Genomic DNA, 13,031 nt, shown 5'->3' on the forward strand with positions numbered 1-13,031 from the left:
GAATATGTTTTGGCAATAGTAACTTCCTTATTCTTGGAATGGTTGGTGATTTTCACCTTCTAGGTCAGATGGTGATCCATTTCTTTTAACCAGAAACTTTCCAGTAACTTTTCCATCCTCATAAAGCTGGGAAGGGACAGAAGCAATACAAGAATCTAGCTTTGAGCTGGGGTTGTGTCTCAGGGGTAGAGCACTCGCCTCACATGTGCGAGACCCTGGGTTTGATCCTCAGCACCACATAAAAATAAATAAGTGAAACAAAGGTATTGTGTCCAACTACAACTAAAAAATAAACATTAAAAAAAAGAATCTAGCTTTTCACTCTGTCACAGTTGAGCAGGTAGTATTGTATCATTCTCTAGAGGATTACATTGAAGAAGTTGTTTATCCTAAACCACCACAATGTATTGCTACTTATCTTTTTTTTAATTTATATATGACAGCAGAATGCATTACAATTCATGTTACACATATAGAGCACAATTTTTCATATCTCTGGTTGTATACAAAGTATATTCACACCAATTTGTGTCTTCATACCTATACTTTGAATAATAATGTTCATCACACTCCACTATCCTTAATAACCCCATGCCTCCTCCCTCCCCCTCCAACCCCTCTGCCCTATCTAGAGTTCATCTATTCCTCTTGTGTTCCCCCTCCCTATCCCACTATGAATCAGCCTCCTTATATCAAAGAAAACATTTGGCATTTGATTTTTTGGGATTGGCTAACTTAGCATTATCTTCTCTAACTTTTCCATTTACCTGCAGATACCATGATTTTATTCTCTTTTATTGTTGAGTAATAGTCCATTATGTATATATGCCACATTTTTTTAATCCATTCATCTATTGAAGGGCATCTAGGTTGGTTCCACAGTTTAGCTATTGTGAATTGTGCTGCTATAAACATCGATGTAAGACCCAGAATAGCTAAAGTCATCCTTAGCAGGAAGAGTAAAGCAAGTGGCATCACTATACCAGACCTTAAACTATACTGCAGAGCAATAGTAACAAAACCAGCAAGGTATTGGCACCAAAACAGACTAGTAGAACAATGGCACAGAATAGAGGACACAGAGACTAACCCCCCAAATTACAATTATCTTATATTAGATAAAGGTGCCAAAACCATACATCAGAGAAAAGATAGCCTCTTCAACAAATGATGCTGGGAAAACTTGAAATCCATATGCAACAAAATGAAATTAAACCCCTATCTCTCACTATGCACAAAACTCAACTCAAAATGGATCAAGGACTTAGGAATAAAACCAGAGACCCTACATCTAATAGAAGAAAAAGTATTACTGCTTATCTATAAAGAGCAAAGTTAATTATTTTAACAATATTAAGAAGGACCAATGTTTGTAGTCATGCTTTTGGAAGCTTAATGGTACAGCTGTTTGAGGTTCAGGGAGACATCTGATGAGCAGTCAAAATAGTAACAGACATTGAAGAGGAGGGTAGATGAATTTTGGCTGAGATACAACACTTTAGGGGTAAACAGAATATATTTATTGAGAACTTAGAAATTTAGTGGTTTTAAAGTGGCAGAAGTAATTTTGTTTTTCTAAAAGGACTAATTTGGGTTAATTCATGAATCCATCTGACTTTTCAAATGCAGTTTCATTCTAATCAATCATTAGCATTAATTTGAAGCACTTTTTTTTTCTTTTGGTTAATATTCCAGGTGGGATTAATAATTGTCTATCCTAACAGTGGAAATAAAAGCAATATTTTATCAGCACACTGCACCTGTCACATATCACATCTTGAATAATTTATGCCCACTGTTATTGCCAAGTGAAACTTAGGCAAACTTTTAGATTTTGAAGTTTAATTTTTGAATCATAATTATTTAATAGATGTTTCTGAAAACCAGCTGTTCACTTTTTAAAACTCTAAAAGAAGCATAAGAAGAGGCTAATGAAATCAACACAATTACAATGTCATGCATATAAATAGTATATCATGTTATTAATAGAAAAGTGAGTAAAGCCACCACAGCTGTGTGGTGATGGAGACAACATGTTCAACTCACTGTGGTTGCCCTTTAAAAATGCTTCCCACAGATGAGCTCAGAGGAAGCCAGGCAGGGGGTACACTTAGCCTCTGATACATACATGGTAGTGTGGAAAAGAAATATTACATCAAAACAGTTTTATTGATGTAGCGAAGATATTTGATACTCAAAATTTAGTAAATGTTCAAGTAATCTAGAATTTTTAGCAGCATGTGAAATGTGAAGATCATGTGAATTAAGAACATTGGGCTTAGATATGTTTCACTTTCCTTAAGAGAGGTATAGGTGTTCTGTGATTATATATGTTATTCTCGAGCTCCACCCTAACCATATCCACCTCCTTCCATGTGCCCTAACTCTCCTAAGAAAGGATGTTTCATTTCCTCCAAAGCTATAATTTTGGATGATCTAGGAACTTCTTTCTGTATGGATATAATCAGAGAATAAAAATTCCTAGAAAAGTTGAACTGAGTTGGTGGTGATAGCATACACAGGAAGAGTTAACTTCTCTAGAAAACATTTATTTCTATCTGGAAAAAGAATTTTCTTTTGTATATTTTCAATTCAAGTATTGTACAGCAGATTGTCATTGACTTAATCCTCAAAGAATTCATGAAACACTTATTTAATGTTTAGTAGAAAGAGACTTCGGTGTGCTAATCATGGATGAAAACAGATCTAGACATACTGGAAGAAATTAAAATAGTCTGCTCAGGGTTTAAATCTTCTCCCATCCCATATAGAAAATGTCATGTATTTGGCCTTCAGCTTTTTATTTTTTGTATCATCCATCACATCACATTCATGCTCTGAGACTCCTATTTGCTTTGGTTTGCTATTCAAACAAATGTCAGCAGAGTTTATTTGAAAACTGGAACAAATTGCAGCACTTAAGGTCATTAACTGCAATCAGACATCTTGCAACTCATAGTATATTTAGGGACTAAATAGACCTAATGTGTTCCAAACCTGTTTATGGGATAAAAAAACAGAAAAGAGAGACATACTCATGTGACATATATATTATTTTATAGTCTCTTTAAAAGTGTTTGTTTAAATGTCTCTTAAAACTTTTGGCATCATTCTGGGGTTACTGAATCGTGTAATGTTTAGTATCTTTAGTAACGTGATATTTGTTACTTGTGGGTTCCTTTTTATGGAAAGCACCTTCTGTCTTCTATAATACTCATAAAATCTATGGGTACATCAAACCATCCATGCATGTAACATATTTGGTAATTTAAACTACCAAACTGCTTGGAACTTCCAGAGACTCCATCCCTTCTTATCAGGGTTCTTAAAATTGAATTTTTTACTTTCAAAACAGCCAAATGAAATGATGTAAATGTTTGGTCCCTTATTTAATTGTTTTTACTATTATTTAGAAGTAAAATTTAACTATAACTTCCTTTTAAGAAAGGGCTAGACCATTTTATATGGATGAAGAGGCATATGAATATTTAAAAAAATAAAACGTTATTACAATTTACAAAAAATACTATTGTATGGGTCAGTTTTACTGATGTAATTAAGAAATTAGGAAACATGATTTTTAGTTCAGGGTCATGTACAAACACTCTTCAGGTATCCACTCGAATAAAAATTTTAAAGACAAAATTTTAGAAGCAATTTTTTAACATGTGGATGGTAGAAAGTGCTATAACTCCAGAAATAATAAATGGAGGCCATCTTCTCATAGGAAAAAAAATCTATTTCACCTCAAACACGATTAATATCCTTTCATAACCCTATGTGTTCTTTGCCACCCAACATATTAGAAACTAGATTTAAAATCCAACATGATTCTTCAATCAAATTAGCACTAGCCTAAGTACCTCTATATAGTCTTTCTTTTGCTCGTTTTGTCTGAAAATCACATCATGTCAGAAATAAATAAGGTGACAGAAGACTTAATAAAAGTTGCATCTATTCCTTTGGTGCCACCATTTTGTGGAACATTTCATTATAGTCCATTACACAGAATAGGATATTTGGTTCTTACAAAGGAAAAATATCTATTTTTTTCTAGCATAGTAGGTAATAAAGAAAACAAATATAGTCAGTGTAAAAAAGAAAGGGAGAAAATAAGAACATTTTTCAACTTGAGATTGTTTTTAGACATGGACAAAAATTAAATGTTCAATCAGTTTGTACTATAAGAATTAACATAAGATCTTTGAGCTGAAAAGAACCATAATAAATTCAACACAGGCAATTATATTATGGTGAGAAATATGCACAGACTGGGAAAAATAAAATTAACAACATCCTGGAGTTGAATCCTGCTTTGACAAGATCACTGGCTAGGTGATCTTGGACAAATAATTTAATGTGCTGAGTTTATCACATTTTTATTCAGATGAGAAAATTGTAACCCAGAGAAGTTGAAAGAATTTTCCTTGGTCACATGGTAGCTTAATTGTAGAATATGGACAAACCTAGCTTTATTTTTATTCTCAACAAGTCCAAGAAACATTCTACAAAACAATTCTGCCTCAAATTGTCCATCAAGAGGTTGATTCTTTATGATGCTGACATTCATAATGTGACCATGGCCTTAGTAATTTATTGATAATTTAATAATACTTACTAATTCTAATTTATTATATTTATTAAAATCATATTCACTCTCACCAACAATTCTAATTAAGATTTTTATGCTAGATGAATAGCTAAAATGGTCATCTAGATCAACTGATATCATCTGAATTATGCTAAAAATATAATGAATCTCAATGGTTTTAAACTACAAGTTTGTTTGTTTTAATGGCTCATTGTTCATCTGCATCATGGGATCAGTGGAGGCTCCTCTGTTCATTATAGTTACTTAAAGACTCTGATTGATAGAGAAACCTCTGTCTCAAACATTGTTTGTTTTCATGCCCAGGATAAAAGAGAGCTCAGAGGCTCTCAGCAAGAAAATACTCCAATATGGAATTGGCACACATAATTTCTTCTCTGAATTCATTGACCAGAAATCATTTTCACCATCATTAGTCACAGTGACATGCTCTCACCTGGTTAAAAAGGAGCCAGGTAGTAAAATCCTACTCTTTAGTAGGAAAAGGGGAGAACCAGTTACAGTTCATGAGCAATATTGTAATATTCTTCATGTGATGTGTGAGGTATTGTGGCTCTGTTAAGGGCTGAAAAGCTTTAAGAATCACTAACATGAAAAATTTCTAACTGTGTAAATAAAAACATCTATAAAATTGCCAACCTAGAAGAGGATAACTTTCAGTGACTTGGGGCTGAAATGTCAGTTTTTTCCAACCTCAATATGTTCTCTATAGGCATAGCTCTTCCTCCCTGTCTGCAAACTTTGCAGGATTGGCTCTTGTTCACTATTGCTTTCCTTTTCACTTCCTGACCATTTTTTTTCCCTCCTAAACACCACCAGACACAGATGCAAAGCTGTCTTTTTCTTTTTTTCTTTTCTTTCTAAGAACTCATTGATCTCTCTTGCTACTCTGCACATTAATTATTCTGAAAAACTCATTGGTTAGTTACTTTTAGATGTTCCATTTGATTCCCTGTCTAGTTACTACCACACATTTGTCATCTGTGGAGTTGGGTCATTTGATTACATAAAATATCAGTATAATATTATATATAGAACTTCTGTGATATTGCATGATGAGAGGATGTAGGGCCCAAATGACTAAGGACAGATGGAATGAAGGAAATGGTGGGAGATTGAGGGAAAGGCAATTTAGGATAGGGTTCATTAGAAAGGAATTAAACTGGTGAACTATTAGATTAGAGAGCAAGACCCTAAAGCATTGAGTGGTTGCTGCCAAAGTAGTAAAATCATTGGTTTCTCTTTATCTCTTCTACTAATCTTGCTTACAAACCATTCCCAGGTATTACTATTCATTTCACTCTAAGAAGGCAGTAGTGCCTCATTTGGCATCACAGTATCATGGTTCTCTTCTTCTGCTTCCCTGGAAGGAACACTCAGGGAATGGAGTCTTAGTTCAGTTCTCACATGTTCAGAGCCTAGGAAGTTTCTTTCACTAATTTTCATTCAACAAGCCTAATAAAAACGTTTCCTACAGAATAGGCAACAAATTATAATAGCCTCCCTAAAATTTGAATGGGAATATTATCAAGAACTAAAATATTTAGGCTTAATTTCTTCCACTAAACTAAATATTGTATTTTTTTATTTTCTTATTCAATTAATATTATCTTTACATGAAGAAGTATGCTGTCTTTTTTAGCCCTATATCAGATTCATGGTGACCACTGGTTGTTCAGAGTTAGAAAAATTAACAAAAGTAATAAGAGCTTCCTTTGTTTTTAATAATCTTTCAATTACAAAATGAATGTTTTTTAATGAAACTAAAATGAGTAACTTGAATGAGATTTTACCTACTTCCCAAACCCATGAAACTAAGAAGAAGCATGAAAAAAATCCCTGGTACCAGGGATTGAACTCAGGGGCATTCAACCACTGTGCTGCATCCCCAGCCCTCTTTTGTATTTTTTTATTTAGAGACAAGGTCTCACTTAGTTGCTTAGGGCCTTGCTTTTCTGAGGCTGGCTTTGAACTTGTGATCCTCCTGCCTCAGCCTCCTGAGCTGCCATGATGCCTGGAAACATGATTATCTTTCTATTTATAACTTATATAATTGTCAAAAAGGATCACTCATCTACAATATAAAATTCAATGTGCTGATAAAAATATTTATTTGTATAGGTGGTTGAAGTTTGAAGAAGATGTGGAAGATGGAGGGGAAAGGTGGAGCAAACCATATGTGGCTACTCTTTCATTGCACAGCTTGTTTGAGCTGAGAAGTTGCATTCTGAATGGAACTGTGCTGCTGGACATGCATGCCAACACTTTAGAGGAAATTGCAGGTATATCCTTTTCTCCTTTGTCTATTTTGTTTCTGTGGATTCCGCTGATTTTTATCACTCTCTTTTCCTTTTTATACCTGTATGAGTAATTCCATTCATGTGAACTTTGGAAAACAAATTCTCATGATCAATGTCTGGGGCCTTACAAGTCATCTTCTACCCCTTAACTTGAGGTAAAAAAAATAAAAAAAGAATCTCAGATAAATGTAGTCTAGATGGTTAGTGATGACTCTAGGGCAAGAACCTAGAGGTACTGACCCCCATTTAGTATTTATTTATCACTTGTATTTAGATTAACACCATTAGAAAACTGAAAGAAAAAAAACCCTAATTTTTCCAATATTCCAAAATATGAAATAACCACATGAAAAATTTCAATAATTAGGAAAAATATTGGATTAGAATGGGCACAGAAAGATACAGCCATTTATTTTAAATTGAATTAAAACTTTTACATTCTAGAGAAAGCCAAGTATTGCAGCCATGCTTCATAATTTACCACTAAGTTTAGACTCTGGGACAAATGATTTGTACTGGAATTCTATTATGGCTTTATGCACCATCAGTTGTATTTGTGAAATGTATCACTGTCTCAGAAATAGAGTCAAAGAAAGAAGACACGGTGTAACAGAATAAAATAATACAAAAAATACAGAAATCAGTTTTGAAAGAGTATAAATGAAATGATTAATGAAGATTTTAAAAATAAAAATAAAGAAAAGAATAAGGCAGGCTCTTTTAAATTCCTACTTTGGGAAAAAATAAAATTATTTTTACGTGGGATTTATTTATGAGATAGAAAGATTTAAAGGAGGCTTTAATATGTTAATTATATTGCAGAAATGGGGAAAAACTCCCAAAACTATGTGTGTGTGTTTTAAAAATCACAAATAAGAGAAAAATGAATTGGTATTTAATCATCATATTAGAAAAATAAGGTATCTAATTTAATTTCTAGAACAGCCCATAAAGTAGGAATGATGCCCAGTTTTCAGTGAGAAAATGGAAACTAAAATTTCCATGGCCCAGATCCATCAAAAGGCCTCTGATTTTAAGCCCAGTGTTCTTTCTTTTATATTAAACTGCTGTCTGAAGAAAAAGTAGATGTTGAAGTAGATGTTGCCTGCATTTTAATGGTGGTTTAACCATTTTATGAATTATTGATTTGGGTCATTTGTGGTGATAGACATGCATATATTGAACCACCTCAAATCAAGAAAAATAAGCCTTCTTCCCTAAGAATATACTACATATAAAGAAGTTACCCTTTAAAATACATATATGGAGGCTGAAAGACTATATGAATTTAGAGTATGATTTTGGAAAAACACAGGCTATACTGATGGTTGACACTAAATCAAGATTTAAAAAGGTCAACTTAGAAATGTGCAAACCTAAGAATGTAGGAATAGTAGCTATTCCCCTCAATTTCTTAGTTTTACATTTTAGGTCTTGTTGATATTCAATAAACAGTTTTTGTATTTTAAAATGGTGGCTTTTCCTAAACTTTGAAGTTTAGGAAGCTCTAAACTTTGTATATAATCTTTGAGATACTCATAACAAACTTGTAGTTTAGTATTATCATTAGCCTTATTTCTTAAATATAGACACTAATAATCTGAAAGTTAAAAGATTTTGCCTTAAGGAGTTCATTTCTTCTGCTTCACTTACCGATGGCATTATCTTTGAAATTGACTAATCCAAATAAGTTTTATATTGGCTTTATTAATGAAATCGTCAAATTCCTCAATCTGTCAAAATAAGCCTCAGGTAACATACTCTTCATATATCTTTACCAGGCTTTAAATTTCTTAAAGCATATAATTTCTAATGCTTTTTTCAGGAAGTTATTCTTACCAGGAAATCTTTTCCCAGTAATTTGACTAAAGCTCTGTTGCTCATTTCATCGGTTTAGTTCAATTTTACTGTCTAAAATTATGTTTCTTTTCCCTACCCTGGCCTCCTTCTCTAAGTTAGTTCTGTAGAATATGTGAAGATTAGCTGTGTTAAATCTAGCTTTTTCAAGCAAATTGCATTCTCTATGTCTATTCTTACAATGAAAGTAGTTCAATGGAAGCTTGATACCCTAAAATAGCTTTTTTAGTATTCTTTCTGCCTTTCTAATTAGTGTCTTTCTGACTCTGAAGTAGCCCAACTTGAACGTCCCACTTTCAGTGAGGAGCACCTTGTAAAATGTTGTTCAGGATATGTCAGTAGTTTAGAGCTAACATCCTAACATCATGTAGAAAATAATGGTACAAATGTTTGTTTTGGTCATTTTACCTTAGATTCCTTTTCAATTCTTAATGAGAAATTTCTTCTCACCTAGTAAGCATAATTTAATTTTATTTAAATTAAAAGTTATTTATTTCTGCCCTCAATAAAATCTCACTATTTTCTCCTTACAGCTTGTAATCACTTTCTTCTTGTTTATACTTACTGCTCTTTTCATGTTATGACAATTGAGCTGCATTACTAAGTGTGTAATAAGTAAGTCTGTTTTACGTTTTTAGGATTTCTGACTTGGCAAAGAACTTTCATATCCATTAATGTAGTTTATTTTCACAACCTTATGAAGTAGGAAAGAGGCTATTTGCCCCTTTTTAAGATGGAAATAATTTCTTTTGATCAACCCATAATCATAGATTTTTTTTTGTTCTGTTTATAATAAATTGTGATCAGAATCATTAACAATAAGACTTGGAAGTTTTTTCCCTCCTCCTGTTTATCATTACTTTTTCCATTTGTTTGGCAGTTATAAACTAGGGACATATATTAGTCGATTGTTTTCCTTTTCCAAAAGTTAGATTAAAAGTTTATCTTCAAGGACGCTAGGCCCTAGTACTTTGTGAATGCACGGCTCTGAAGTACTGTTTTCTACATGTTTCCTAGTAGAGAAATATGCCCTAGATATTGTTTTGGAACGATCAAGGATTTTTATATCAGTGTTTTGATGTTTTTGACAGACTTAGATAATTCCTTAAGAGATTTTGTTAGAATTAGGAGCAGAAAATCCCATTTGTATCTGGCAGGTCTGTCAAGAATTTCTGGTATAATTAAAGTTGGATTTTCTCTTGGATAAAGTTAATTTAAAATGTATCTATTTCCCAGTGTTTCAGCGAACTCAATAAATCTAAACTTCAACCTTAAAAACATTACTTAACCTTTTCAAATCCAAAATTCCCCCAGACATATTTTCTTACTGTGATTTATTCTGATGTGGAGGCTAATTTTATTGAAAATACTTCCTAATTATATTTATATACATTATAGACAATTTAATGATCTATGTTAATCTCTTTGAAGTTCAGCTTTATAAAGATTAAAAATGAAAATATGCTCTTTCCAGCGTGAATACTTTATCCTGATTCTGTCAATGAAAGTTACAGAGAAATTAGAACCAAACTAAAGTTAGTACCATGAACAAATGATCAATCATAGCTTTCAACTCATTGAAGTAACTTCCGTTGTTTAGAATCTTTTATTGAAATATAAATCCACAAAGTTTGTTCCACTGAATATAAACTGCAGACTTGGGAATATAGGACTAACCGTATACTTTTAAACACATTTGTATTATAAAACTCTTTGGTCTGTGAAGTAAGTGTTCTATGGTGGTTTATATTTTTATGATTTTAGTGCTGGCAACCAAAAGCTAGAATTCCAAAATTTCATGTTCCCTACTCTTCTCTCAATTTTTTTTTTAAGGAAAAGACAATGGGTTTTCAAAGTACTTATATGATAATCTTGAAAGAGGCATAGATTTATATAGGATTTGCAAAATCTTTTGATCTCTAAGAGCATTTCGTAGTTAGGATGGACTGATGAGTGCCTGATATTAGGAGGAGAAATAATTTTTCTTTTTTCTGAGGCCTTTTTACATAAATGATTGTAGTTTTTCTAGCACCTGCTTAACAATAGAATAGGGTGACCTATTTATCCTTTTTCTTCTTGCTTCTTCCTTTATCAAGATCCTGGCATTGTGCTTTGGCAGGCGAGACTGTATCATTTAGACATCATAGCCTGCTGAGATTGCAGGACTTGACTCTGGGCCCAAAGTGATTATGGTCCATTATCCTTTCCTACTTTTCAAGTTAATTCTGATATATATTATAGTGATGAAGAGAACAATGTAAGTGATTATTGAATCAGATTCCCATTGGTACTTAAATCTCACCCTAGTATAAGTTATATTCATCAACAAGAAGATTAGCTTTTCTACTTCATTAATGGGTTATTTGATGATGTTATACCTCAAAGGAGTTTATTGTATATTTTGTGTAACTAATGAGCAGATAAGTATTTTTTAAAATATTTACTTTCTCTTATGTAACTGTTTAAAATAAAGACATCATTGCTGAGAAACTGTGAAGCTAGCAGTCTATGAATCTTTGTAGTGCTCAAAACTGAAAAAAATTGTAGCTTATTAGAAATGAAAAATTATAAATATGTTCACAGTTTATTATATAATTAATTTTTATGATTAATTAGAATATCAAATAGGCAATCATACCATGGCTTACGGATGAAATTGCCTTATAATGATGTCATATTGGTGTTTTAATAATCTATTTTAAGTTATTTCATGAAGCATATATTATAAGCATATTTTATACATATTTTTTCCATCCTAGCAAGGATTCAGTATAATGTCATATATTTTGAATATTTATCAGATCTTTTATTTTAAAGTAATTTAGGGGCATTATAACTACTGATCGTCAAAGAGTTGACAGATGGATTTAAATATTATCTTAATATTATATATCTTCATAATTGAAAGTGACCTTTTGAGATAGTTATAGTGGCTGAAATCTGAATATTTCACATATTTATTAAGGCTGACTACCAAATATTTATTTTCACCTCTTTTCATGGGAAATAGTAAATCAATAGAGCAAACTATCTATATCCCACATTCCAAACGTGGCCTGCAGCCCTATCTAATAAGGCTTTTTAGCTAAAAATGGTGATTACATTTTACATGGTTGAAAATAATAAAAAAAGAAAATTAGTATTTTTAAATGTGACATTATGTGAAATAAAAATTTAAGTAACCATAAAAACATTTTGCTGGAGCACATCTGTGCTCATTTGTGTATGTTGTTTGTGGCTATTTTTGTGCTATGAAGACAGAGTTGAGTGGTTATGCTGGAGAGCACATGGTCCAGAAAGCCTAAAATTTTTATTATCTGCCTCACTTCAGAAAAAGAGTGTCTACGTCTGGTTTACAGAATTGACTCTTCAGTGAAGGGCAGTTCTTAATTAGTCTAAACTAATTATGTGAAGCCTGGTTTCATTGCAAATGACTGATTCTGGATGGGCAGGGCTTTGTCAGTTGGACCTAGGAGAATTTTTCCCGTCTGGGGGAAGACCCTTTTAAGAGACAATCACAAAAAGTTAATCAAATTTCTTGTTGGATATGAGCAAGGACATATATTTCCTTGTTGCTGACTGCTACCTTACGTCCATAAGGAACACCAGGTGGAGGTTAAAACTTACATGTAGAGGAGAGAAGCAGGCAGAACCACAGAGGAATGGAATCAAAGCCAGCCTAACTTGAGTCTTCCTATTATGTGAACCAACAAAATTAATTATTTTAGCTCGTTTGATATGTATTTTCTATTATCAGCTAGCCCAGCTTTTTCTCTATAACATATACTATAATAAAATATGAATGTATTAAAACTACTGCAAATTTCAAGTTAGGGACTCATAGCCTAGTTAAAGATTATTACAAAGAAAATCTTGTATTTGGAAATATTATTTACCAATAGCTTCAATATTCCAATTGGTGCATCAGGTGCTTTATGTCATTAGTCCTGGCAAAAATATGAGATATTGCTACCTTCCCCCTTATGAATAAGCATATTCAATTTTGTAAGGTCACACAGATGGAATGTGATAGAGTGAACCAGGTCTATCTCCCTCATCCTTTTTCCTTTCACATTGAAAGAAAACAATAGCATATAAGGGAGAATTCTGCTAATTTTGAAACCTTCAGTGTCCTCAATGAGGCAGTGGAAATGATTCATTGTAATGTGTTTTACATAAAGAGTTAGTGCTTCAGAAATTAATCACAGTTATATTTGATAATCTTAAACAAATTGCATTGAGATTTATTGAGGTGATCGGTTATA

At 32.6% G+C, this 13,031-nt stretch overlaps 1 protein-coding gene across 10 annotated transcripts in view; it reads left to right on the plus strand.

Moving 5' to 3' along the window:
- Nucleotides 1–13,031, plus strand: part of Slc4a10 (solute carrier family 4 member 10) — a 312,110-nt gene that overhangs the window by 202,526 nt on the left and 96,553 nt on the right. For all 10 annotated transcript variants that reach the window (XM_058584951.1, XM_058584950.1, XM_058584957.1 and 7 more), the window contains one exon: nt 6,731–6,891. In XM_058584951.1, coding sequence (XP_058440934.1) covers nt 6,731–6,891 — 161 coding nt within the window. The remainder of the gene's footprint in view (nt 1–6,730; nt 6,892–13,031) is intronic.

Source organism: Marmota monax, unplaced genomic scaffold (genome assembly GCF_021218885.2).
Source record: "Marmota monax isolate L192 unplaced genomic scaffold, Marmota_monax_Labrador192_F-V1.1 WCK01_AAM20220418_F8-fsc00129, whole genome shotgun sequence".
NCBI classification, from domain to species: Eukaryota; Metazoa; Chordata; class Mammalia; order Rodentia; family Sciuridae; genus Marmota; species Marmota monax.